At 47.6% G+C, this 24,917-nt stretch overlaps 2 protein-coding genes across 5 annotated transcripts in view; one reads left to right on the plus strand and one right to left on the minus strand.

Annotated features, from left to right (window-relative positions):
* The window catches only part of ACAP3 (ArfGAP with coiled-coil, ankyrin repeat and PH domains 3), a 135,589-nt gene extending 117,284 nt beyond the window's left edge, over positions 1-18,305 (minus strand). For 3 of the 4 annotated variants that reach the window (XM_033156310.1, XM_033156314.1, XM_033156311.1), the window contains exon 1: positions 18,026-18,304. In XM_033156310.1, coding sequence (XP_033012201.1) covers positions 18,026-18,072 — 47 coding nt within the window. In that variant the 5' untranslated portion in view covers positions 18,073-18,304. Of the gene's footprint in view, positions 1-18,025 lie in introns of all 4 variants that reach the window. The other variant, XM_033156309.1, reaches the window with a different exon arrangement.
* Positions 18,306-24,089: 5,784 nt separating this feature from the next.
* The window catches only part of PUSL1 (pseudouridine synthase like 1), a 48,793-nt gene continuing 47,965 nt past the window's right edge, over positions 24,090-24,917 (plus strand). Inside the window, exon 1 of the mRNA XM_033156315.1 lies at positions 24,090-24,339. Coding sequence (XP_033012206.1) covers positions 24,281-24,339 — 59 coding nt within the window. The 5' untranslated portion in view covers positions 24,090-24,280. The remainder of the gene's footprint in view (positions 24,340-24,917) is intronic.

The following is a 24,917-nucleotide window of genomic DNA, read 5'->3' on the forward strand; positions in this document are numbered from 1 at the left end:
CTCTTAAAAGCCATCAACATAAAAAGCAGTCAGCTCCCAAAGGCCTGCTTGAATACAACAGCCTTCACCTGCAGGCAGAAGGACAGCTAGGAGGGAGCCAATCTAGCCTCTCTAGGAAGGGAGTTCCAAAGTCTGGGTGCCACCACCGAGAAGGCCCTCTCCTGCATCCACACAAAGTGTCCCTGCGAGGCTGGTGGGACTAAGAGGAGAGACTCCCCCAAAGATCTCAGAGATCAAGCAGATTCGCATGGGAGGATACAGTCCTTCAGATAGCCTGGGCCTAAGCCATATAGGGCACAGATGTAAGAGAGGGTTGTGTCAAAGGCTTCCTGGAGTTTTGAGAAGGGCTTTGGAGGAAGATGGCATCACTGCTGCCCTCAAACTCCAGGGTCTGAAAGATCCAACCCCACATAGGCTTGCATTCAGCATAGGAAACAGAACAGCCTGTCCCGGCGCGCCCTACGAGGACATGCCTGACTTCGCGAACTCCCGGGCCTGGGCAGATGACAAAACTCTTAGGGAAATCATGGGGAAAGAAAAATTAAAAACTGGACCAATGCTGCTCGAAAAGGAAATGAATGGGGGGAGTTGTACGCTAGGCGCTGCGGCCCCGTCTCCTTCCCATGGAATCGGAAACAAGGGAAGCTTTATGAGTGGGCTGCACTGTGGTATGTGGAGGAAAGTTTCAGGGGTCATCACAACAAAGCCTAACCCAGAGGGCATCTCCAAAGCTCCTTCCCAAATGCTTCTCGTCTCCAGTCTGGGGTGTGGCTGCGCCGCTGGCCCTCTGAGGAGCTTCCAAGCACAGAGCACCAACCGCTTTTCCTCCTGTTTCACGCTTGGGTTCTTCTCTCCATTTTTGGCCTGACTTTCCCTTCTTGCGATCTGACATGGGATTCTGTGCCTACGTGACAGCCTTCGGGAGCCCCAAAGTGGGTCTGGTTTTCTGCAAGGGTCATCCAGCTAGGCCCCACGTCAGTTTTCAGGGAGGTCCTTTGCAATGTGCTCTGTGGCTGTGGGCATGTGGTCGGCGGCTGATACCAGGACCCACCTATCTCGCAATGCCCCACAGCAGGGATGGGGACTGGCCACATCTTAGTGGTGTGGAGAAGCTCCCAGGTTTAATACCCAGCACCTCCAGATTAAGTTAGGTGTGTCCCTTGCCTGAAATTCTGAAGAGCCCCTGCCAATCACTGTAAACAATACTAAGCTAGATGGACCAATGGTCTGATTCAGTGTAAAATAGTTTTCCATATCCCTGTGTCTTAAGGGAAAGACCATGGCTAAGTGGCAGAACTTCTGTTTTGCATGCATAAGGTCTCAGGTTCCACCAATGTGACCTAGAGCCTGGATAGCTCAATTGGTGAGAGTGTGGTGCTGATAATGCCAAGGTTGCAGGTTCGATCCCCATATGGGGTAGCTGCATATTCCTGCATTGCAGAGGGTTGGACTAGATGATCCGCAGGGTCCCTTCCAACTCTACAAATCTATTGTATACGTTGGGGATTGAACCAGAGAGCTTCTGAATGCCAAGCAGTTGCTCTACAACTGAGCTGTTGCCCGTCCTGTTAAAAGCTGCTCCCTCTAACCAAGCAAGTGCTAGAAATCACCCCAGAATTGGTCTTGCTAAACATCTTCCAAGACAACAATGCCCACTTACACCACAAAGAACTCATAACCCACCTACTCTCAGCAGCTAGAAACATCATAACCAGACACTGGAGAGACCTGCCAGGAGTAAGCATGGACCAATGGTACCAAGTAGTATGGGAAACAGCCCTACTAGAAAAACTAACCAGTAAGCTGAAACTGGCACGGGGACAAATAGAAGAAGACGCCTTCACCCCGGTATGGCTCCCCTTCATCATACACACAGCCCAACAAGACAATGACAAAAACCTACCGACAGCATACAAATCAATATGGCTAACCTGATCAAAACCACTCATCCACCCCACTCACACAGGAAACCAAAGACCACCACAGCCAACCACAAATGAACAATCACACCCTACGCCAACCCTGACCTCTCTCACCACCAAAGGAGCACAACCGAACAACAAACAACCTGCACAAACAATGCTGACACCAAACCCTACATATACTAAGTAAAATAGAAACATCGTCACCTCACCCATCTCCCCACCCCGCCCACCTCTTTCCCCCCTTTTCTTCCTAATGTCTCAACAAACATAACTGATTTTTAAAAATGTTACATGAAAAAAATATGAGAGAGACATTAACACATACCTTTGTAAATCAAGAAAATCTTTAATAAAAAATATTTTTTTAAAAGCTGCTCCCTCTGGGAGCAAAGGAGCAAAGGATACCAAGGGAACTGGCTCTCCAGCAACCCCATCCTACAAAAGTAGAGGAAGTCTGGGCTTCCTTGCTGCTCTTTGAACTGCATTTCCTCCAGACCTGCTTCCAGAAGGCCACCCTGAGGCCAAAGTCTCCCAACTGTGCTTCCCCAGTTTATTTTCTTAGCCCATTTTCTGCTTCCCATCCCATCGCTTCAACCCCCCTCTCCCCACCAGCTCCTCTCTTCCTCTGCCTGATATCAGCAAGAACTTCCTTTCTCTGGACAGCTGTGGCATTGCAAAGTGCTGAAACCAAGTCATCTGTCCCACTGATGAAGGGCCTAGCTCAGTGGTAGAGCTCTCCAGGCATTAGAGTTCAAGGAAGTATACCCACAGGGCTGGTTTGGAGTGTGGGTTAGGAGTGGGTGTGGCCTGGGGATTGTCCTGTGGGCAAGACTGAGTGGCCTGGGGGACCATATTCAGACCCCAGGCCTGAGGTTCCCCACTAGTGGAATGCAAAATGCAATTCACAATGAACCATGGACTGCAAAATGCAATTCATTTTTTTTACATCTAAACAAATGCCGAAACCAAAATAACATAAATCACAAAAGAAAAGAAAAGTTGAAAAGCAAAACATTAGTTCAGGAAGTGGGGATCACATGAGCCGGTATGGAATTCAAAGGCATCAAAGTACTCAAGCATCCTTCTCTCTCTCTCTCTCTCTCTCTCTCTCTCACACACACACACACAAGGATTACAATGTTCCTACAAATTGTCAAAACATGAGGATCCCCATCCCCTCACAAGGCCAAGGCTTCTGCTGCCCACATCCTTTATGAAGAGCAAATGCTTTTGCTAATGAATAAAGTGACCATTATCAAGTCCCAGTTACTGCAAGGGAACATATTCTGCCTGTTGGGGATGGGGGGAGGAAGGGGGATTATCTTGCACGCCAGAATTACATAAATCTGTTTAGACTGGGCTAACTCTCTGCTTATTTAGGAGCTGAGTGATCATTTCCTCTTCGGCTCCGCCACCCCTGAATCGTGACATCACGTCCTAATCCTTTGTAATAAATATATGCTGTTATCCCAGCTCGGCCTCTATTTTGTCTTTCTTGCTTTCCACAGGCAGGCTATTAAAAATGGACCATACTTGGAAGCTGATGAGGCTCATGGGCCATTAAGGGGGAAATCGGAGGCCAATATACATAGGACGCATTAGCTTGTGTGTGCTTTCCCAGATCTAAGTCCATCCAATTGGCTTTCTAGACCTTCTCAGTAGCAATGAAGGCATGGGGTTTCAGTCAACTTGGAGCAGACCTATTAAAATAACCCTGACATGGTATAAATTTATGACAGAAGTTTAAAAAATAATGTATGCCATGGCACAGAGAAAGTGCATAGAGAGAAAAAGTTCTCTCTCATAACACCAGGACTTGTGGGCATTCAATGAAGCTGAACGTTGGAAGATCCAGGACAGATTTTTAAAAAGTACTTCTTCACGGGGCACAAAGTTGCACTTTGGAACTCACAGCCACAGGAGGCAGCAATGGCCATCAACTTGGGTGGCTTTAAAAGAGGATTAGACACATTTGTTGAGGAGAGGGCTGTCAATGGCTACTAGCCGTGATGGCTGTGCTCTGCTGTCACAATTGGAGACAGCAATGCTTCTGAACAGGGCCATCTCGTCCATAGAGGCTGGTGGTGCGCCACGCCAGGGCGCCAGGCCCCCCAGGGGCGCCCCTGCGAGCCCACCGACATACTGGGCAGCCCCTCCCCAACCCGCCCCCCCCCACGGGCGGGCTGAAAGCCTGCCGCCCTCGCCTCCCGGAGCCCCAGCTGGAGCGCTGGAAGGGCGCGCAAAGCCCCACCCCCACAGGCGGGCGGGCGGGCTGAAAGCCAGCCGCCCCCGCCTCCCGGAGCCCCAGCTGGAGCGCTGGAAGGGTGCGCAAAGCCCCGCACAGCGCCAGCGCCACGCCCCTCGTCCCCCACTCGCCCACCCCCCCTCCCGAGGGGCGGCCAGCACGGGAGGGAGGCGGGCGGAGAGGCAGCACGCCGGGGGCGCCAAGGGAACACTGCGCCACGGCGGCCGATCCCTCTAAGACGGCCCTGCTTCTGAATACCAGTTGCTGGAAACCACAGGGAGGGAGAGTTCTCTTTTGCTCAAATCCTCCTTTCAGGCTTCCCTTGGGGGCATCTGGCTAGCCACTGTAAGAACAGGATGCTGGACCAGGTGGGACACTGGCCTGATCCTGTTCCTTATGTCCATCCATTTCAGTGCATTTACTCTGAGTAGGCCTGGTGTTGAATACATCCCTTGCTTTTTCAGCCAGGGGCTTGGAACCAGAGAGTGATCAGCTGACAGCAGGCTGAGGGCTGCAGTCCTTGAGATTTTTATTTTTTATTCATCTCGTAACATTTCTATACCGCCTGATTGTTTAAGAAAACAAAACCGCGAAGCAGTCTAGAAAAAGAATAAAGCAATGAAATAATCTGTGGGGGAAACGTTGTTTAAAACTATTTTAAACCTTCCAAAAAAAAAAAAATCAACGAGGAGCTAAAACTCAGTTTAAAACACATGCCAACATTCTGCATGTATGGGTAGACTTGTTTTATTTATAAAAAATATCTCTGTGCTGCCTTTTTACATTACGCAAATCGGCAATCTATACACTAACGTGTAAAACACTGCTTTCAAAAGGACAAAATTATCATTAAAATATTGTAATCCGCCTCCCATCATCCCTGGGCACTTGGCCATGTTGGATGGGGCAGATAAGGAGAACTATAGTAGTAGTAGTAGTAGTGGTGGTGGTGGTAGTATTAGTAATTTATTATTTATACCCCGCCCATCTGGCTGGGTTTCCCTAGCCACTCTGGGCGGCTTCCAACAAAATGTTAAAATACAATAATCTATTAAACATTAAAAGCTTCCCTAAACAGGGCTGCTTTCAGATGTCTCCTAAAAGTCTGGTAGTTGGTTTTCTCTTTGACATCTGGTGGGAGGGTGTTCCACAGGGCGGGTGCCACTACTGAGAAGGCCCTCTGCCTGGTTCCCTGTAACTTGGCTTCTCGCAGCGAGGGAACCGCCAGAAGCCCTTCGGCACTGGACCTCAGTGTCTGGGCAGAATGATGGGGGTGGAGACGCTCCTTCAGGTATACTGGACTGAGGCTGTTTAGGGCTTTAAAGGTCAGCACCACCTCTCTCTGGTCTATGCTGATGGACAGAAGCCCTCCAGAAGTTCAGGCAGTGCTCCTTTTCAGGCCTGCCTGGAGGTGTTGCAGATTCCAACTGGAACCTCCTGTGTTCAAAGCAGATGCTCTTCCACAAAGCTACAACCCTTCCCTCAAGATAAGGAACATAGGAAGCCTTCTTATACGGAGTCAGACCCTTGGTCTAACTCCATACCATCCGCACTGACTGGCAGTGGCTCTCCAGGGCTTCAATTTCCTCCAGTCCTAACTGGTGGGGCTGGGGGCTGAACTTGGTACCTACTGCATGCAAAGCAGAGAGGCTCTTCCGCCAAACTGCAGCCTATTCTAGCTTTTCCTTGCTGGGAAGATGCTCTTTGCCACCCCCTGCAGAAGTGTCCTCTGAAGCATATGCAGGAACTCCAGGTGATCGCTTGGGAACATAATGCAGCTGACAGACATGCAGAGAGGCAGCAGAGCAGCTGAAGAAGCCTCCATTAGAGAAGAAGGCTCCTGGGGTGCGATTGTCACATTGGCGCTCTCTGCATGGCGTGAGAAGCATATGCATTTGGCGTCTGTGGAATGGATGCTGGGCTCCCTTTGAGATCTGTCCCTCTTCTAAAGCCACGGTTGGACTAGCGCCCCAATACACCAACCTACTGGCATGACACCAGGCTGTCTGCAAGGCTGCTTGAAGACCTTTTGCTTCCTTCCAAAACACTGGTTTTGGGGAGCTTGGGAAATGAGAGTCCCCGGGGGGGGCACTCTATCAATTAAACTGGAAGGTATTAGGAATGCAGACAGCAAACTGAGCACTACCAGGTCTTGGCCTTAAACCTGGGTGCTGGCGCAAGTGGACCAGATCAGCCCTCCCACATTCAAAAACCAAAGAAACCTCTTCACAGAGTGTATAGTTAAACTACGGTGGCCACTAACTTGGATGACTTTAAAAGAAGATGAAGCAAATTCACAGAAGACAAAGCTATGAATGGCTATGCTCAGCCTTTCAAAGGCAATATGTCTCTGGATACATGTTGCAGGGAACCATAGGAAAGGAGAGTGCTCTTGTGATCGGGTCCTGCTCTCAGGCTTCTCACTGGCATCTGGTTGTCCATTGTGAGAACAGGATGCTGGACAATATGGACAATTGGCCTGATTCAGCAGGCTCTTATTATGTTCCTATGAAAGGAGGGGCTATAGCTGAGTACTAGGACAGCTGCTTTGCATGCAGAATGCCCCACATTCAGGCCCTGACATTTCAGCTGCGAATGCCCTCCCCATCTGAAATCCAGGAGAGCTGTAGTGAAGTGATCATAGATGGGCCTTTTTTGTGGTGGCTCCCTGATTGTGGAATGCTCTCCCCAGAGAGGCAAAAACATTCCTCTTTACCTAGGCCATATGGCTATTAAATAATCTATGGCCTGTGAAAGAGGATGAGAGGTGTTTGGAGAGAGAGAGGACTGTTATTATGATGACTATTTTGTTCTTAGGCTGTCAGTATGCTTTTTAATCACTGATGTTTTGTAATGTATTTTTAATGTACACCACCCTGGGATCTTTTGATGAAGAGCGGTATATAAATTTAAAATAGTAGTAGTAGTAGTAGTAGCAGTAATCAACCACTGGGTTTGTATCCAACTATGGTATATTCACAGTACACCCACTGAAATTTGTAGAAATTTGTCTTGAATTGGCAAAAGGCAGTTTCCTAAGGTCTTTGCTTTGCACCTCTGGGTTTCCTAACTGTGCATGATGAGGAGTCAGCAATGCTTTTTGGGTGACTGAGGAACAACTGTGGCTGCATTAGCCAGGCGACAAAAGGCGTCTGTGTGCCAACTGGATGACAGCATCAAGCGGAAGGGAAAAAATGCACTCCAAACAGGTCTTTCAAGGTAATTAGGTGTGTTTACCTGAGCGCAAACTATGCATGCCTCTACAAGGTGCACAAAAGGAACCAGCCTACAGATTGGAAGTTCCAAAATTTACAGGAGCTGCAGCACACTTCTCCCACCCTGAATTAAAATTGGAGGTTCTTTTGGCATTTTTACCACCCCAAAGATTTACTTTTACAGCGCCAAAGGTGCAAATGATCTATCCTTAGATGAACCAGGTCAGATCATGTTCCTGGTCTGAGTCACAGCTCTGAATGGTTTTGGTTCCTTGATCATTCCATCTGCAAATTCCAGTGTGTCGATGTTGCACTTTGACAGCAAACTAAAATTTCTGAGAGAGACCCCGGTGTGAAGCAGTTTCCAAAGTTTGGCATCATCAGAGTTGGGCTCAATAGGGAACTGGGTGCTTGCCCATTCACAACTGAGAAGTGATTGTCCCTTTTTAGAAATCTGTGTATGGTATCCGTCTTGCTTTGCCAATTCATATGCTTCGGGAGCGGGTCACACTCCCTGCCCCAAGCCTAATGACTCAGGTAGAAAGGCTGTAAAGCAGATTCATCTGAGGACAGGTAATTCTGCTGAGTCTTTGCAGTAAGGAAAAGAACAAAGAGCTTTGTAGCACCTTGAAAAACTTATTGTGGCAGAAGCTTTTATAGCCCTGCTTTGTGTCAGGTGCTTCTTGAATTGTTAACCTCATTGGGAATGTTTTTCCAAGGGGGAGGGGGAATGCCAAAAGGTCAATCAACCCCAAGGGATATTGCACAGGGCAGAATAAATTACAATGAGATCCAGTCAAAAGACAAGTTCCAATCGGAGTAGGTGTGGCCTGCTCCAAAAGACGAGACAAAGATAGCATATAGAGAGGGACCATTAATTTCTGTACAGCAAGCCACACCCAGTCCCTATTGAGCCCAGGCTTGATAGCATCAAATTTTGCAAATTATATATCCCAACTCAGCAGCTCAACTCAAGAGTCTCCCTTTGAAAAAATTTGTGGATGCATATGGAAGAGAAGGTGCCTCATTTTTGCTGCAAAAGGGGAAAAGCAAAATAGTGCCCCCATCCTCAGTTTCACCTGCAGAATCTGGCCGGGCTGTCAGATGAATTGTAGGGCTTTCCTAGACAGCTGCTGTTTTCAGGTGGGATCCAATCACAACCCGGCAGATTAAGGCCACACAATTCTGGTCACCTTCACACATTTAAAGCACTTGGCTTCTCCAAAATATTCTGCGAATTGTAGATTAGTGAGAATTGCCAGCACACTTCACAAACTCCAGTTCCCAAGTTCCTTTGGGGAAGCCATGTGCTCTAAATGTGTGGTACGGAGAGCTGATGGGGAGGGTCTTGCGCAAAAACCCTGCTCCCCCCCCCAAAAAAACTCAAGCTTTCTGCAATAAGGAAAAAAAGACTAGCACTTGATTGGACACAACATCCTCTAGCTTCCCCAGAAACACATCAGAACGAAAGTTTCATTAAATAGCAAACTTTATCTAATCTTCCTGCAAAGAAATCAGGATAGAGGCTCAATAAATGGACCATCTGGAAGTGCCCTTACGTCAAACACTGGAGACTGAACAGTATCCTTGACCACACCTGAAGACTATTGTTATTATTATAATTTATTATATTTATAGACCACCTTTTCTTCCAAAGAGCTCAAGGTGGTGTACATGTTTCTCCTCTCCTCCATTTCATCTTCACAACAACCCTGTGAGGTATGTTAGGCTGAGAGAAGGTGACTGGCCCAGGGTCACCCAGAGAGCTTCATGCCTGAGTGGGGATTTGAACCCTGGTCTCCCAGGTGATATAGGACAGAATAGCTTAGGTGGGCAGCTCCTTCACTCTAACTATGCAAGAAGCAACTTGTCTCAAGGAACCAGCTCAAAGCATCTCCGCACATAAGCCTCTTTTTCACGAGGCAAGTCCATCTCAACCCTGACTGGTCCAAATGCGCATGACTCAGAGACACAGAAGAACGACCCTCATCCAGCAGAGGCTGATGGGAAAGGAAGCAAGACACGAGTCCTGAATCGCACCGCAGACAGGCGCCTGCATTTGGCCTCTCCAGAGCTACAAAAGAGGAGTCTACTTGATCAGGCCCATCTTGTCCAGCATCCTGTTCTCACAATGGCCAACGAGATGCCCCTCTGGAAAGCACACAAGCAGGACCCACGCATAAAAGCACTATCTCCCCACTCGTGATTCCCAGCAGCTGGCATTCAGAAGCATACCGCTGTTTCTTCTTAACAAATTACTCACAGCGCCCAGCTTGAAATGACTTGCCACAGATCATGACATATATATGAGAGGAGGGGATCATAGGTGTACTGTTTCTGCGGGGTGATTAAAAGAGGAAATGGATGCGTTTTCACCTTAATCGGTGACACAGATGATTTAATGCGTTTGATGGTTTGTTGCTGTTTTCCCCCACCCCCTTTAATTGCACGAGATATTAAAGGATGTATCACCCCGAAAGAATGTTAGGCAGTCATCAGATTCCAAGGGATTTCCCTTTCAGTCAGCACTTGCAGTGAGAGCCAGCCCAGCATCTGTTTCCAATGTGCTGGGATGTGTGGAGTTCCCAGTGCCTCTGAGAATGTGCAGAGTATGCATTTCTGTCACTTCTGAGTAACCACAAACAGCCCAGACACCCGGGGTTGGGAACGCCCCTGGGGTTTGGAAATGCAGGCCTCATGCTGGGAAAGGTTCTCCGTTACAAAAACCAACAGGGATAGAGAATATTAGGCCACAAATCGGACTGCGGGGATTGTGCTTGCAACAATGGGACCCTAATGAACAGCCCAGCCTCACTCCTAGCAAGCAAAGCCATTTGGCCCCAAGCCTACTCATGCTCAGCCACTAAGTAAATAAACACGCAGACCTATACAATTCATCTTGACGTCACCTAGCAAAGGGTCACGGCCACAGGGACAGAGACATCTGGCTGGTGAAGTCACTGCTCTGGCACGATGCTATATGGAGGCACTGGTGGGCAACCCCTCCGTGGCTCTTCTCTTTTTGCTGGGCTAAGCCATCAGAGGCATTTGAGTGAGGCCCCAAAAGAAAAAGGTCCACGCAGTCTGAGAGCAGCGCAATAGGCGCTAGCTGTTATTTAAATCGGCCGCTTGGGTTCCTGTTCATAGTACAAATGCATATAATTCCCTGGATCTGTTGCTCCAAGTCTTTGTTCTGCCTGGGTATCTGTTCCGACTTTCTTCAAATGTAAGACGGGGAATCTGGGTTGGCAGGGAGAGCCCACAACGCAGTGGGTATATAAAGGGTATAGGAGACATATGATACAGTTCCCATTTAGAGCCGGTGTGGTGTAGTGGTTAGAGTGTCGGTCTAGGACCTTGGAGACCAGAGTTCAAATCCTCACTCAGCCATGAAGCTCACTGGGCCAGTTAGTGCTTCTCAGGCCAACCTACCTCGCAGGGCTGTTGTGGGGATTAAATGACGACTGGCAGAACAATGGAGAGCCCCTTGGAGAGGAAAAGGCAGAACACAAATATGATAAATAAATAAAGGTGTATCTACATAAATCACACTTTCAAAAGCAATATGCAAAATGAAACACAGCCGTCCCTTGAAATTTTCACTTCTCTGAATTTTGCAATGCAAAATTCCAGCCGAGGAATGTGTGAAAATAAAAAGGAAAGAAATGCATAAACTGGGGTAAAGTGTGCATATTAATGAAAATTAGTGAAAATAACATAAAGTCATTGTGTTTAGGAAAATGGCTGTGCAAAAATGGGTTTGTTGTGCAAAACTTCATCCATCTGTGTATACCTTAGGAGAAATTTTACTGATTTTTTTTTGAGGACTAAGAGAGAGAGATTTCCAAACATGGGTGGGAAATGTGAAAAATGGAACTTAAGGCTAGAAAAATGAAAATGGGCTGATTCGCCATCCCTAGCACATGGTTCCTTGTGGAAATTATTATTATTATACTATATTAAATTTGTATACCACACTTCACCTGAAGATCCCAGGGTGGTTCACAAAAAACAAAAAACAAACAAGAATAGAAAATAACCAATGAGTCCCTGGTTGAACCATTAGAGCGGTGATGTGAAAGATCTTGTTGAACTATAACTCCCATCAGCCCCAGCCAGAAATTATGGCCAAATCTACTATTCCCAGAGTTCCCTTGGAAGATGAGCTGATTCTTAAACCTCTCTGGGAACTGAAGCTCTGTGCACCCTCCGAACCCTTCACAAACTACAGTTCCCAGGATTTTTGGGGAGAGCCATGACTGTTTAAAGTAGTATCATTTGTGTTTTAAATGCATAGTGTAGATGTGGCCTTCATTACTAATTTCTAAGTAGGAATGGACAAATTTTGGTTTCTCTCTGTTTCTCATTTTTCAGAGCGTACTTTTTTGTAGGCCTCTTTCAGAGTTTTGCTTTTACAATCAAGCGGTTTATAAATTTTACGAAATAAAAGTTCAGTGCTCCACATTTCCATCTCAGTTTGCAATTTATTTGTTTCTTTTAAAAGCCCACCTAAAAATTCATCAAATTTTTATAATGTGATCTTCTTCCATGAAATCTGTATACAATTCTGCCCAATATACACATTTTTGCAAAGTTATTTCCCATAGAATGTTGCATTTTGTATGTTTATCATCACCAATATCCGCAGTTTTGTACACATCACCACGCTGCAAAATCTGGAGAAGTGAGGATTTTGAAAGGCAGCTGCATCTTGGTCCACGGATTGTGCCAAAAAAGTGTGAACGAAGCAGGTTTGCTTTTAAATCCAAACTGAATCAGATTTCCCACTGACACCACCAAGAACTAATTCCAGAAACAGAAAAGGTTACTGCAGCTTGAATTTCCTTCCATTTATTCTGGTCTTTTATTCCGCTTCTCCTTACTGATGTGCACAAGCGATCCCCGACATCATGCAGAATCGCACGAGTGCATCAAAATGGCTTTTTGTGTGTGCCGCGTTTAGGGGCTTGTTTGCAGCTTTGGGTGGAGGGGGGGGGAGGAGAAAAGCCAAGGATGAACGGAAGGAAATCAAAACTCTGGCTAACTGCCTAGACTTGGCAAATGGAAGACCTTCACAAAGTACAGAGTTAAACTATGGAATTTTCTCCCACAGGCAGCAGTGAGGGCCACCAACTTAGATGAGGATGTAACCAACTCATGGAGGAGAAAGCTATCAATGACTACCAGCTCTTAGGGCTTTACCTCCACTGCTGAATACAAAGCTCCTGGGAGTCAGAAGTGGGGAAAGTTGTTGTGCTCGGCTCCTGCTGGTTTGGTCATGTCCACAGAATGGAAGATGGTGGGGTCCCCAAGGGTGTGCTCTATGGGGAGCTGGCTTCAGGCACCAGGCCCGTTGGCAGACCAACTCTATGCTACTAAGATGTTTGCGAACATCACATGAAGGCTGGCAACATCAATCCCTTGCAGACAACCGCAGTGCCTGGAGACAAGACAGCCAAGTCATGCATCCACAGCAGTGACCAGAAGAGGAATGACCACTGGGAGGAGCGCAGAGAGAAGAAACGTCACGGTGCATCTGCAGCAGCACAACCGGACACCTCCATCTGCCCCAGCTGCAACAAAGCATGCTTGTGAGTTTCCCAGAGGCATCTTGTTGGCCACAGGATGCTGGGCTAGGCAAGCCATTGGCCTGATCCAGCAGGATCTTCTTATGACCAGCGCAATACACGCTGGTGTTCTTTCAGAGACATTCCATTCAGAGAAACTTACTAATGACAGAGAAAAATAGTAATGAGCTTGCATGAGGGTAGGGAGGAGATCTCTACTCCATTAGAGGCATTTAAAGACTGGCCAGATAGCTACATATCAGGCATGCTGTGGTTGCAAGAGCCTGCCTTTAGCTTGGGGTTGGTCTAGTTAACCACCAAGGTCCCAACCAACCTTTACGACCCATAAGCAGAGATTATTGCTTAAGTGTATAATCCCCCTTTCCTAGGTCAGTTGCATGATGAAGCATAGATTTTTAACGAGGGTAGATGTCATGACTTCTGTACCCAGCAATGACCTGGACACAGAGTTGGAGGATGGGGAGCCAGGTCTGGGTCAGGGCTCAGAGCTGACAGCAGAAGGCAGCGAGACCAGTGCATCAGACCCCTATTGCTCATGGACACCTTTCCCCGACCAGATGCCTCCTATCAGCAGTAAACCATGAAGGAAGAAATAGAGGAGTGTCCATCTTCAGGCCAGAGGAGATGGAGCTCGAAGGAGGTATACAAGGCATCAGTCTGCTCCCAACTTCTATCAGAGCAAGTTGCTCACTCAGAGGTGTCTGTGGTCCAGCAATCTTTGACCACTCTTGTTGCTTTCTCTGTGGGCTCCTGCATTGGAGCAGAACATTACAGTAGACGACCTGCCTATACCTTTCCTGGTGTCAGAGCCACAGGTAGGTCTGGAGATGCCCTGGGCAAAGCACGCTTTAGTGGGTCTGCTGCTATGTTAGAGGCCCTCTTCCTCACCTGGTGAGGTGGACCACTAGTCAGCTTGTTGGGCCCTGGAACTTCCATTTAAATTTTGCACCCAACCTGGCAGTGAGTCAGTCAGTCTCTCACCACAACTTCCAGCACCCCTTAACTTTGGTCATGGTGTCTGGAGTTGATGGGATCTGTACTCCAAAACCTCTGGAAAGCACCAGATATGGGGCTGTGCCCAGTGTTAGCCCTACTCAGAATAGACTTCTTGAGATTGAGGTACACGGCTAACTTAGCTTCGTTAACTTCAATGAGTCCACTCTGAGTAGGACTCAATTGGAGATAATTCTAGGGAAGGCTGCTCTGCAGCATAGCAGGAAATTTAATTGGCATTTTCTGGCTGCAGATGGTTTTTCAAAGGCTGATACAGAGCAAGTGTCAGTGGTTGGTGCTGCTGGGATACTGAGGGTCTAGCACCAGGTCTTCCCAACATCTCTGCCCCCGAGCAGGAAGTGGATGATAATCTGATGAGTACCATTATCAATCAAAAGTTGGGGGGAAGAGACTTTGACAGTCCAGCCATGTTCACCCAGAAGAAAGTCCACCTTGAGTCCAGTGTCACTTACATCTGTACCATACATTTAAAGTGGCACCATACCACTTTAATAGTCATGGCTTCCACCGAAGAATCCTGGGAACTATAGTTTAAGAGTGCTGAGAGTTGTTACAAGAACCCCTAACTCCCTTCACAGAGCTGCAATTCCCAGACTTTCCTGGAAAAAGGGATTGACTGTAAAACCACTCTGCAAGTCATGGATCTATGAGGGCAACAGGGGTCTCCTATCAACTCTCAGGATTCTTTTGGGGAAGCCATGGCTGCTAAATAGTGCTTTAAGTGTATGGTACAGATTGGGGGTGGGTGGGTCTTGCTCCCAAGAAAGTACACAGAGCTTCACAGCCTTAGCTGAACAGATAGACTAATCAGCTCTCCGACAACCAATTAACCAATGAAATAGCACATTGATTTAAATTGGGATTGAACTGGATTCACTTTGCAGATTACCAAAACCTCAGTTAAAGCACCTTTTTGCAACGTTTTGTTTATGAAATGATAAACGAACATTCCTAATGGGTTGACTTTTATAATTTTCTTTTAATGCTATTGTTACAACAGGGCTGCATTTCTAGACCCGCCTACTCGGGAGTAAGCCCTGTCAGATGCAGTGAGGCTTACACCTAAGTGGATATGCGCAGGACTGTGTTGTAAAATATCCCGACCTCTTGTTTGCAGGTGCGCGGATTAAAAATTTGCCTTTGCCAAGTGGAACGGAACCTCAATCTTCATCAGCTTCTGCAGCTCTGATTGATTAGCCAAACCATGTAAACCGACTGGTGTTTTTGCAGCTCCGGTGATGAGGTCTTCAAACGAAAGACAGCGTGGCCCAGGACTGTTATGCAGGCCAATGCATGTCTACTCAAAAGTAAGTCTCCCTGGCTTACTCCTGATAAGCATCTTTAGCATTGTGGTCTGGGCCTGGGCCTAGGACAGCAATTCCAGGTTTCAAGATGTGATGGACACATCTTTCCTCTGTCGGTAGAGCTCGGCACATCAGAAGAGCCCTGCTGGATCAGGCCAAAGGCCCACTTAGCACAACACCCTGTTCTCACGGTGGCCAGCTAGATGTCTCCGTGGGAAGTCCCCAAGCAGGATCTTGGCGCAACAGCAACTCTCTGACAGAGGAGGCAGGACACAGCCATCATGGCTGGTAGCCGCTGATAGCCTTCTCCTTCGTGAATTTGTCCAGTGCTCTTATAAAGCCACCCTAGTTGGCGGCCATCACTGCCCCCTATGGGAGCAAATTCCATACTTTGCACTGCCTGGAGAAATACTTCCTTTTGACAGAGATATTCAGCCACACTTTGAACTTTCCATAATACCCAAGGGTGATTTTGGGTTACAGGCCTTGTGGGAAATGGAAAGGGTGTCTTGATTCAGCTGCCCAGTGCAACTTAGATGGACAGGGAGAGAGCCCACCAGGGGACACTTTGCTCAGACCGACAACAAGCCCAGCCTATAGCATTTTGTGCATATAAACCTATATGTCCAAACATGTACGGGCATTCGCAATACAAGCAAATATTACATGCAGCAATGGGGAAGCTTATTTCAGCCCGAGGGCCACATTCCCTGCTGGGCAACCTTCCAGGGGCCACATGCCAATAGTGCGTGAAGCAACAGGTGCAAATTGTACCTTTGTACAGGAAACTAATCTCTACGCACACATTCTCACACCCCTCTGCATCCTCCACCCAGGCAAGCAGAAAGGCAGGATCAGAGTTCAAGGGCACATTCCAGCCAGGCAAAAACACTCAAGGAGGGCCAGTGAGGGGTATGGACGAGGGAGATTTCCGAGGGCCAGACAGAGAGGCCCGAGGGCCACTTCTGGCCCCCAGACCTGAGGTTCCCTGCTCCTGATTAAATTCATGGATGCATACAAAGATCTGTCTCAGTCTCTCTCCTCCCTAATTTAAGGTGTACCTTTGCCCTTCCAGGAAATCTGCAGCTGGCGATGCTCTATTCCTGCACTCTAAGCCCGTATCACTGACCAATATCTCCACGGCTACAAACACAAGAGCCATCACATCCTTTCTGGTGGGTGGTCTCTGCGGCATAACCCTGTCCCCCGCCATCTCAGACACACACGCGTGGCTGCAGATGACCTTGATCTCTCCCCATCCTTGAGTTCTCTCCTTTTCCCTTCTCGCTTAGTCGCTAAAAAAAAAAAAAAAATGTCTTTGGGGAGCAGGAGGAGAAACGACACCCCCCCTCCAGCCTTATCAATATGAGTTCTCTCGCTCTCTTTATTATTGTTGTTGTTGTTATTTAAATAGTATTAATAATGTTTTGCTTCTTTTGCCATTCCGGACGTCTTCTGGCTTGCCTTTCTAGACGAGGCTTCTTGACACCACCCACCTTTCCTTTATCTGTTCTCACGCCCAGCTGAGATCCCTCCGGATGAATGGATGTGTGTGCGTGCGTGCCCCTTTGTACAACACCAGGCGTTCAAGTCTCTGCGATTGGAGGGACCCAGCCAGACAAAACACACACACAGTTTTTTTTTTTGTGTGTGTGTTTTTTAAAGCTGGTTGGGATACTATATTTCCACTCATTGTAGAAGAGGCTGACATTGAGCCCCCATCCTCCATAGAGGGGATCATCAGGCCTGCATCCTAGATTCTCCTTTTCCCAAAACACCACCTATGCCGCTAGACCTCATGAGGCTCATTAAGGAGGACCCAGCCCTCTCGGGGACAAGGCTGTTTGCATCGGACAGAACCACCTTTCCGTGGATCCATTTGATCACCCCTGCTTCCTGGATCCTTCTGTCTCTTTCCCACCTCCCTTAATGAGATTAGAGGGGGAAGAGCCTTTGTAAGGCATGAAGACAGTCCTAGACAGGCAGTCCTAGACAGCCTTCCCTCCCTCTCCCCCTGTGTCTCTTTTTTCCAGCTGCTCATCTTACAGGGACTAGAGGCTTAAAAAAAAAAAATCAGTATCAAGATGTTGAGGGGGGTGGCTTGAAAAACGAAGCCCCCCTTTTCCCTACCATTATGTTCCACGGCAACTGTGTGTGTGTGTGTGTGTGTGTGTGTGTGTACGTACGTATGAAATCCTCCATGAAAGCTGTTGAATTCTTCCATGCGGTTTTTGCACAGACCGAACCTGAATCTCTCTCTAGCCTGCATTCTAAGGGCAGGACATCGTGCATTTCCCCCCCAAAAAAATGGGGGACGCGGGAAGAAGAGGCATTTTGCTCCTTGCACGACCCAACCCAACCACGACCATTTCTTCCTTTCCCCGCCTTTAACAACGAATAAATTAAACAAACCCGTCACAGTATGTGTGTGTGTGTGTGAGAGAGAGAGAGAGACGCCAACCTGCTTCCAAACCGCGACGCCGAACGCACCCCGTACAAACGCCAAAAGCAGGTCACGGTTTGGGGTGGGGAGGGGGGGGGAAAGGATGGAGAAAACCGGCTTCGAGGGGAGACCTGGTCCAGCCCCATCAAGACTGCGCCTTGTTCTTGGGCGGGGTGGGGCGGGGTGGGGGGGCGGTTTAATCCGAAGCGATTTCAGCGCGAGCCGTTTTGCAACCATAACAAAAAGAGAGAGAGAGAGAGAGAGACGGAAATCGGCGAGGCTCTTTCTTACCGGAATCGGGGCGAATCCTTGATGCACTCCTCGAATTCGACCGTCATCTTGGCTTCTTTTTTCTTTTTCTTCTTCTTTTTTGGAGGGATGGGGGTAGGGGTTAGGGATTGGGAGAGGGGGGTGGAAGAGAAAGCGACTCAAAATCCGGAGAGGCGCATCTCCTGCGGCAGCGAGCCCCGCGCACAGCCTCGCCACCCGGCGCCCTGCTTGCCTCCAGCGGCGCGGGCTGAGCGCAGGAGGAGCGGCGGCAGCGCCAGTCCGTCGGCGCGCACGCTCTCGCCTTGGCGCGCGGCTCCCTCCCTCCCTCTCTCTCCTTCCTGGGCTGTCAGGGGGGTTGGCTGGGGAACGAGCCAGCGAGCGAGCCGCAGAGCTTGCCAGAGAGTTGTGTCACACATACACACCAACACACCCAGGGAGCATCTACCAATTACCTTGGAGAGCAGAGGAACAGAGGACGGAATTTGAGCGCTCTTTTTTTTTTTTTTTTTTTTACTTCATAGACTTATAGAGTTGGAAGGGACCCCTGAGCATCGTCTAGTCCAGCCCCCCGGCGATGCAGCAGGAATATGCCACTATCCCACATGGAGATCACACCTGCAACCTTGGCATGATCAGCACCACCGCACTGTAACCAATCGAGCTGTCCACAGCTTATTTATTTTATGGCTCCATTCATATGCCCCTTTCGTCTCCAAGGAGCTCAAGGTGGTGTGTATGGTTCTACCCCTCCTCCTTGAATCCCCGCAACAACCCTGTGAGGTACGATAGGCCAAGAGGCTTCCAAGCAGGGGTGCCCACTTAAATAAAATATGGGGGTAAGCCCCACCCTGCATAATCACATGATGTGGCACTTGGACACTATTTGAATGGCAATGCCCATCAAATTTGAAGGGGGGCGGCCCCTCAAATATTTTAGGGGGGGCAAAGGGACCTCGGCCCCTAGGAGTTGGCTCCTATGCTTCCAGGGTCGCCCCCAGTGAGCTCCAGGGCTGAGTGGCGGGATTTGAACTCTGGCCTCCCAGAGTCTTCTTCCGGCACTCAAACCACTACTATGCCACATTGGTTGTCATTTGTCCATCTGAGCTCTGGATTGTCTGCACTGACTGGCAGCCACTCTCCAGGGTTTAGGGCAGGGTGCTTTCCCCCAGAAATGTCATTGGGGGATTGGGCCTGTCCGTGCCACAATACAAAGCAGATGCTCTGCCCCTGAACAGGAGTGCTGGGGCAGATAAATAAATAAAATAATGTTGTTAACATGGGGTGATAATAAATAGGACAAACTAAAAAAAAATCCTTCCAGTAGCACCTTAGAGACCAACTAAGTTTGTTATTGGTATGTGCATGCACACGAAAGCTCATACCAATAACAAACTTACCGGTTGGTCTCTAAGGTGCTACTGGAAGGATTTTTGTTTGTTTGTTTCAACTACGGCAGACCAACACGGCTGGCTACCTACCTGTAAATAAATAGGACAGTTTAGGGCATCCTCTCCCAACCCGTTGCCCGCCAGATATTTGGGGCTGGCAGGAGTTGTGGCCCAAAACATTTGGAGGACAACCAGCTTGGTGAAGGCTGATTTATAACACGATGCTGCTGCTGAAGTTTACCGTATTAACTCCATCTGATTTCAGCAGAGGAGTTAAATACATTTGGCAAGACCCATGCCCTCGACATTTGTATAGTGTTTCAGAGGGTTCCAAGCACTTTGCACGGGTTAATTTGTTGCACTGCTTATACCAAACCTGTAAGGTAGACTGAAAGGATTGGAAGGGGCCAGTTTAAGAGCACCTGGTTTGCTGGCAAGATGTCCCAGGTTCATTCCCTGGCATCTCTCTGTCTAAAACTCTGGGAAGTGGGTGCCAGTCAGTGCAGGCAGTACTGAGATAGATCAGCGTTTCCCAACCTGTGGGTCGCCAGCGGGTCACAATCCTATGCAAGTGGGTCGCTGGCTTTGTAAGTAAACCCCAAATAATGTTTGTAATCCCTAACTAGCAGGATGGGCACCACTTGCAACTTTCCTGTTCTGCTGTCATGTTGTAAAGGCTGGATGACCTTTGGTGCCTCTTCCAACTCTACAGTTCTATGATTTTATGACAACTGTGACAATAAATCAATGGGCCATGGTGCCAAGCAATTTTGGCCCTTGAGGGCTGCCACACCAAAAAGGCTGGGAGCCAGTGAAATACATGGACCATTGGTATGACTTGAGAAGGCCTATCCTTGGAGGAGGCAGTTTGTTGTGTCTCTATAGGGTTGACTATATTATCATCATCATCATCATCATCAATAATTAAATTCTATACTACCCTTCATTCGAGGATCACAGGATGGTTTACAATGTAAAATACAAAATTTTTTGCAATATAAAAAGACAAAAATGGACACCATAGTAACAAACAAAAGCAATAGCCCCCACCCCAGACAGGGATGCACTGGAATATGAGAAATCCTCGCTGCATTGGTATACAGTGGAACCTTGGGTTAAGAACTTAATTCGTTCTGGAGGTCCGTTCTTAACCTGAAATTGTTCTTAACCTGAAGCACCACTTTAGTTAATGGGGCCTCCCGCTGCCGCTGCGCCACCAGAGCACGAATTATGTTCTTATCCTGAAGCAAAGTTCTTAACCTGAAGCATTATTTCTGGGTTAGAGGAGTCTGTAACCTGAAGTGTCTGTAACCTGAAGCGTCTGTAACCTGAGGTACCACTGTACTTCATAAAGATGCAGTAGAAAAGCGAGATAATGAAATATACAGATGTTTCGAGTGAACTCTAACTGCCCATGTTTAAAGTCCTGATATTATTATTATTATTAGACCTAGGTTTGGCTTTTCCCAATCACTCTCCACTGGCGTTGGGCAAATGCTGCCAAGTCTCTGCCACAGGTGTGCAATTGCTTTGCTCCCAGCGAAAGGTGGGGTAGGATCCCAGTTGTAGGAATCATTGCTCTGGGCTCAGTTCCTCACAATTAGGAGACACTCCACAGAGAAGCAATGTGGTCCCTCTTAATGGTAGGTAGCCCACTTTCCTTCCTTCCTTCCTTCCTTCCTTCCTTCCTTCCTTCCTTCCTTTTTAAAGAGCACGTTTCTAGTCAATTAGGATGCCAAAGATAGGCTTGAAAGGGTGGGCAGTGGTTGCTGCAATCTCTGAAATGATTTTGTCTGTGTGTGGTTTGTTGCCCTGCTGTTCCGAACTCAGAGAGGGAAGCTTTTGGGGCATCCCGGTGAGACGTGCCTTCTATCGAGGCCATTAGGGCTCTACATGGCAGAAGGCAGATGTCATCATGCTCTAAACCAGGAGCTTCCTAAGCCCACCAGCACTTCAGCAGCCCAGAAGGGACACAGAGGGTGCGCCCGTCCCTGGACTCTGTGAATGGAGCGGCTCACACACAGATCAGATTAAATTAATCTGGGGTGGCTGAAGAGTAATAAAAAGTGCTGGATGTGCTGGTTTAATCCTGATCCTCCTGCACATCGTCAGCAGAAGCTGTGGGAACATTTTCTGTGCACTGAGCGACACACAAACAGAACCGATTGCATAAGTCCTCTGGCAGGTTGCATCAAGCACATCTGTTTAAAATGCTGATATATTGGAACCTTTGGGGATGAATAGGTTTTTCTTCTTGAAAGTAGCACAGGCCTTGTGGAAATCAGACCCAAATCTTGCCAGGAAATTAGATTTCTTCCACTGGTGTATTAATCTGAGTGCATCTTGACCAGGAGTAGATTGGTACCAGAACTTTTTGTTGTTATTTATTTGCCACAGTTTTCATCCTGCCTGAGGGACAACACATCCATTATCCCCCCTCATCTCATTTTAACCTCACAACTGTTGGAAGTGCAACAGCAAGGTTCATTCAGTTTGTAATTTAAGGGTTAATTCTGTTATGTTAAAGTCAACCAGCCAAGGGGGGAAACAGGTGGGGAGGCATTGCTTAGCAATCAGGCAGAGTGGCATGATCTCTAGTAAGGTAGCATGTGCGCTGTCTGGCTACATAGTTCTGAAGATTTCCCTCTGTATACCCTGTTTCTCCTAAAATAAGACATAGCCATAAAATAAGCCATAGCAGGATTTCTATGCATTTGCGAAATATAAGCCGTTCCCCAAAAATAAGCCATACCCCGAAAATAAGCCATAGTGACGTGGTACCTCCCATTAAAACAGCCTGGAGAGGCGTGGCTATGCAGCGTACCGATGCGACGCGGTTAAAATAAGACATCCCCTGAAAATAAGCCATACTGTGTTTTGTTGGGCGAAAAAAAATATAAGACGGTGTCTTATTTTAGGAGAAACACGGTAGTTGGTTCTGTGCCTCCCTGCTATGTACAAAGCCTGTAGTGCGAAAGGCAAAAACCTCTCTGTTAATTTCTCCTGAATTATACACTGTTTATGTTCAGCTTTTTCAGTAAAGTGTTATCAGGGTTTCTTTTCCCTCTGGACTCTCTTTGCAATATCCAAGTGACTTTGCTTACAACAACAGGACCCTGTAAAGTTGGTTACTACGTGACACTGAATAGCCCGTGATCACTCAGATTTGAACCACAGGGTCATCCTTGGTTCTCTATGCAATACCCTTGTGCGTACTCTGCACCAAGAAATTCAGATTCTCAATTCTGCACTGCCTAAATTATACAATGTTGCACTCCCCCGGCATAAATTATGCAAAACACAAAATATTCAGGATAGATTCTGATCCAGCCTGAATATTTGCTGTTTTTGCATAATTTATGCCCTGTTCCCCAACTGTTGCAAATCTAATTCAGCCATTCTTGTTTCTTAGATTTCAGTGTGCCTTCCACACATGCTGAAATCTCAAAAGCAACTTACAGGAATGCAGGTGGAGAGCTTGAACCCACAGGTGGGCAAGAGTGCATATATTACACGAAGAAGACTGTATGTGGCCTGCAAGTTTCAGCCCAGCAGGAGCTGGCAGCAAATCATAGCGTAGATGGTCTGCCCTCCTCTATTCCCCTGTCCCAATTAATCACTGTCTCCCAGGCCCACCCCTGTGACATCACCCTAGGTCTCAGATTTGGGCCCTGAAATCTCTGGGTCTGGGATTCTCCTGATTTGGCAATGTCCATGGATGATGGCAGATGCAGCATAACATCTGAGGACCCAAGGTTGGGAAAGACTGCTCTAGACATATGATAATTCTAAAGAGGAAACAACCTCTGTACATGAGCAGGGGCAATCCGCCCTTGGTCCCTTAAAATGTGAGGAAGGTACTGTATTCTGCACACACTCATAGGTTCTTGAATCCAAGATGCCTGAACTCTTGAGAATAAAAAGAGCCAACCTTAACTGTTGAGTTGTACCACCTTGCGCTGATGAGAGATCCCGTCAGGTCTGCTCTCAGGTGTTTTGGATTTGGGAGAGATCAATGCAACGAAGTCAATTGCAAAAAAAAAAAAAAAAATCAGAGGGGAAAAGTCTGTTTTTTGAAGGAAGCCTTTAAGCCTTAAAAGGGGTTGGTGGGTTGGAAGCAACGCTGCATTTAAACAACAGCACACACACATTCACCATATTTCTCGACAATAATAATACCGGTACATAATTGTTAAGCACAAAGGAGATTGGACGTTTTTGTTCACAGGTGGGAATTTCCCTCCTATCCCTAAAGAGAATCACCGCGGAATCTCGGCTCCTCCTACCCAGCTGGCGGTGTGTCAATTTGTAGCCGGAAAAAAATCGCAATCAAGACGAGACACGAATAGCTCTAGGCCCCTGTGAAAGCGCCCTATCTCTTCAATGGCACCAATTTGGGCTGCCTTAGAAGCCGCCTGCAGAATGGGGCGAATCAAGCCCTCTCTCAAACGGGGAAGAAGTTTTGCTTCTCCCCAAAAGGCGGAGGGAAAAAATATCGCAAAACAAGAAACACTTTGGGACTCTATTTTTTTAAAAAAAATCACTACAATAAGTTTAAGAAAAGGCAATTGTGAAGAGACTCCAAGAGGGGGCTTTTATTACCAGGCATCTAAACTTTCAAACGCAGCTGAAAGCCATGCTGCATCAGGCAGGACGCTGCTGAGACCGGTCGGCGGTGCCAGTTTATTCCCATTAATTAGCATTTTTTAAAGCGGGGGATAACAGCTGTTTGTTTGTTTTTTAAATATTGCAACAAGAGTTTTCCACTTCCAGACTCAGGCAACTGTGAAATTTGCCAGCAGTTATTAATAATGGCAATGTTAATTGTTCAGAGCATCATATTAACGATTCATAGCTGAAATTTCACGGCGGCTTTTGAAAAACCAACATGGTTTCTCCAAAAACTCGGTATCTGCTGTTCTTTCAATACTTTGGGACCAAGTATAGGTGAGTACGGTATGTTTCGAAGCATTCTCAAATGCTCTCTGCGTGAAACTCTGGAGAGCCACTGCCAGTCAGTGCAGACAGTACTGAGCTAGATGGACCAAGTGGCTTGGTATGGTATACAGAAACTTTCTGTGCTCCTGTTACAGGAAGGGCTGTCGCTCAATGGTAAAACTTCTGCTTTGCACACAGAACGGCCCAGATTCAGTTCCCCAGCATCTCCAGGTAGAGCTGGAAAAGGCTTCAAGTCTGAGGCCCTGGAGATTTGCTGCTGGTCAGTGTAGACAACAGTGCTAAAAATTAGCCAAGTAGCAGGCGTGTTTTGCTACTGACGTGGGCCCAGTTGCGACCACGTGGAGATCTGGATGCCAGGTTGGCGACTGACATCTCCATCTGGTTGGCCCCTCCAGCTTTCTTAAGTAGGGAAGCAGAAAGGGCTTATTCATTGCATTTACACCCCACCTTTTTCTCCAAGGTGTATATGGTTCACCCCCTCCTCCGTTAATCCCTACAACGACCCTGTGAGGGAGGTTAAGAGGCTGCGGCTGGCCCAAGGTCACCCAGTGAGCTTCATGACAGAG

The sequence above is a fragment of the Lacerta agilis genome, chromosome 8 (assembly GCF_009819535.1).
Source record: "Lacerta agilis isolate rLacAgi1 chromosome 8, rLacAgi1.pri, whole genome shotgun sequence".
Lineage (NCBI taxonomy): Eukaryota > Metazoa > Chordata > Lepidosauria > Squamata > Lacertidae > Lacerta > Lacerta agilis.